The 3,280-nt window shown below is 39.8% G+C and overlaps 1 protein-coding gene across 1 annotated transcript in view; it reads right to left on the reverse strand.

Annotated features, from left to right (window-relative positions):
- Positions 1-206: 206 nt before the first annotated feature.
- Positions 207-3,280, reverse strand: part of HSPA4 (heat shock protein family A (Hsp70) member 4) — a 62,117-nt gene continuing 59,043 nt past the window's right edge. The window contains 2 exon segments of the mRNA XM_017871989.1: positions 207-2,403; positions 2,611-2,772. Coding sequence (XP_017727478.1) covers positions 2,736-2,772 — 37 coding nt within the window. The 3' untranslated portion in view covers positions 207-2,403; positions 2,611-2,735.

The raw sequence follows: 3,280 nt of genomic DNA on the forward strand, positions 1-3,280 counted from the left end.
CAAAGTAGGCAGTGCTTCAGCTGTCACTCTTCCGGCTGGAGGTCTTCAACAGATGTTAAGTGAAATTTAGCTCAGAGGGTTCCTACTCCTAGAGAACGTTATTGAAAACACACACCTCGCCCCCTACACACACACCCACACACACACATGCACACACACACCCCCACACACACCCAGCAGCCTTCATTATGGAATTAAGGAAACCATTCAAGTGTAAGACAGGTTTATTTTATTAGTTTTTCCTAAACTTGTCTCATGTTTACTGAATGATTTTCTTAGTGTAAGAACGTGACCTGGAGCTTTAACAAATCAGTTTGGATAACGCAACCTGGATAAATGCTTGTCTGTACACAAGCCATCAATTACCACTCTCTGTCCTGGCCTCCATGAAAATCCAACTGGTCTTAAAGTCTGTCTAAGCAGAGAGCAAGCAGACCACATCATCTTGTTTCAACTTCAAATTCACCCCATCCCAACACCCACACCCTTCCCCCACTACACACACACACACCAAAAAAAAAAAAAATTTTTTTTTCTTTTTTTAGAAGAAATGGCCATTAAGGACTGGGCCAGTTGTACAAGGGTTGACTTAATCCTGCAGCCAGCACTTTTAAAATAGCTATTGGCTTCACAGCAGGCCAGCTGGAACTCTTGAAGCATGACAGGTAGAGAACAGAGGATGTGCGAAGAACAGGGCCTTGTTGCGGTGCTGCGAGGCTTCCATGCGTGCTTACACACCAGTATAAGTATACTTTCCCCTTCCTCCTCCTAAGCAATTTTTCTCAGTAGCACTTGAGAGCCTGTAACACTCAAACTTTTCGATGTATCTAGAGATGGACAAACGCTTAATTCTAACTACGCAACATATCATCTTATTTCTAACAACATAGGCCAAAAGTAACAGGCACTCTGTTATACAGAATATCAATTTTTACAAAGATCCAAAACATTACCAACAAACCTTTTAACAGTTTCTTAAAGCAGGTACCAACTCTGGCCTCAAACACAGGCTTCCCTTGGAGTTTCCAAAATGCCTCACTCCTGTCAACACTGCCCCAAAAAGCAGTCAGAGGAACGCTTTGGTATACCTGACACTGGCCACACAGTTAAGAATGAGGTGTTGTTATAACATCAGGCACCACACTTCTTTAACACTAATTTCAGACTCATCCAGTACAATCCAGTGTATCTTAGTTTTTTTTCTATCATCTGTCAGCTGCTTAACATGTACAAATTGGCAGGTTCATGACAGATATTAACACAACACACAAGTGATTGTGAATGAGCTAAAAAGAACTTTTAACTCTTGTCCTAGGAGTTCAAGCTATACCTCAAAATTATACAGAACATCTCTCACCTGAATAAACAGGCCAGGATACAAATCTTTACACCAAAATTAACAAGGATTTAATTCCTCAGTTAAATTTACCATGGCTATCTCCAACAGTATATGTACCCAATTCAAATCTTCTGAAAATTATTTAGACCCTGATGATTGGGGTATTCGTGAACAAACTTTCAGAAAGAGCCTCCAGGTTTAAAGCCCTCAGTTAACAACTTACTCTAGGCAAGCGGGTCTATTTTCCCAAGAGAAGTACATGGCATTCATAATGGGAGCCCTTTTATTGGGAGATAGGGAACAGAACACAGGTGAGGGTGAAGGTGAAATATGAAGAAGTTCAGAGCACACCTTTGTTCCTCTGCCGTGTTAATCCATGCTGTGCCATGCTCCAACCCTCACAAAGAGGGAGACCCCATCCCCACACCAGGCAGGGAGCCTTTAGAGCTATCTCCACAACAGATTTTTAAAGCATAATTAGAGCTCCTGCCATGTAAGTCATAATGAAAAGTCTGCTGGATAGCTAGAGCTGTAGCTATAGCTCAACTTTCCAAAACAAACTTATTCTTGTAGACACATGGTTAAACATAAAGGAGTGAAGCATTAGCTCAGTAAGACTAACTGGGCTTCTAAATAGTACCATTATGTACCATTATGAAAAAGATACAATGCACTTAATTTCTGTATCTAACTATTTAGAAGTCAAAATGCTCCATACATTACCTATTTCCCCTCCCCGAAAATCCCCTAAAAACTGACTAAGAAATCTTCAGTATTCACTTGCTCTAGTTGATATTTAGAACAAAGTTGACAACTTAAAGCTTTATAATAGTCTGTTTTAATAGAAACAAGTGTTGGAATCAATCAATGTCCATCTCAGGAAGCTTCTTGTCTGACTCCGAAGGCACAGCTGTGTCTGTACCCTGCTCAGCAGCCTGGGGGCCTGGGTTGTCTCCTTGTCCATCCACTGGTCCATTCTGCTCTGCATTTTTTTGTTCCTCTTTTGGAGGTTCCACTTTGGGTTTGGGCTTTGAAATTATAGGGCTACAAATACTTGTCAGCTCCTGGAATGGGTAAGAAAGAAAACCGTGGTTTCTTATAAAATTAACAAATTTTACAAGACATGCTAAACCCAAATCCACCCTCTCCCACCACTCAATCCTCAACCTAGAAGCTAAGACACTATAATAAAGTTCCCTCCTAAATGTCACTTGAGGACTATTAAAAATAAGGCTGTCAAGAAAAGACTATTTTAAAAAGTCTTAAATTACCTTAATTTTAGCTTCAATCTCTTTTGACTTGACAACTGGATCCATGGTCAAACTCTGCTTGTTCTGCAGATTTAGCTTGTTATTCATCCACTCCATTGCCTCATTTGTGCTTTTTTCTACCTTCGTCATGTCAGCAGCATCCAAATGATCATACTGGTCCTCCTGCAAGCAGGAGACAGTCAGACAAGTGCTAAAAGGGTGATACCCTCCCTCCCAGCAAATATTGTCTAGTTTGTGCCATTTTTCAAAAACTTATAATCTTTCAAAAAATAAAGCATATTTAGCCTCACAATCTGAACAGACATTATTCAAAAGAAACCTAATCCCAATTTTTTAATACACTCAGGATAGACTTAAATTTTAAAGGCCAAGAAAATTCATAAGGTACCAATTAAAAGGCTTCAACAAGATAAACAGCAGCACCTGATTTATACAAAATCTTATGAAGATAATTTCACAGTGCAAAAAAATTACATTAGATATGACAGCTGAAGTTTCAGCATGCTAGTTCAGAACCAAAACTATAATGAATACTGTTTTTAAAAGAAGGCCTTTCATGTGAACCTGGGAGGCAGAACTTGCAGTGAGCCGAGATCACGTCACTGCACTCTAGCTTGGGCAACAGAGCGAGAGACTCTGTCCCCCCGCAAAAAAAAAAAAAAAAAAAAAA

This window comes from Rhinopithecus bieti, unplaced genomic scaffold (assembly GCF_001698545.2).
Source record: "Rhinopithecus bieti isolate Rb0 unplaced genomic scaffold, ASM169854v2 scaffold_5889, whole genome shotgun sequence".
NCBI classification, from domain to species: Eukaryota; Metazoa; Chordata; class Mammalia; order Primates; family Cercopithecidae; genus Rhinopithecus; species Rhinopithecus bieti.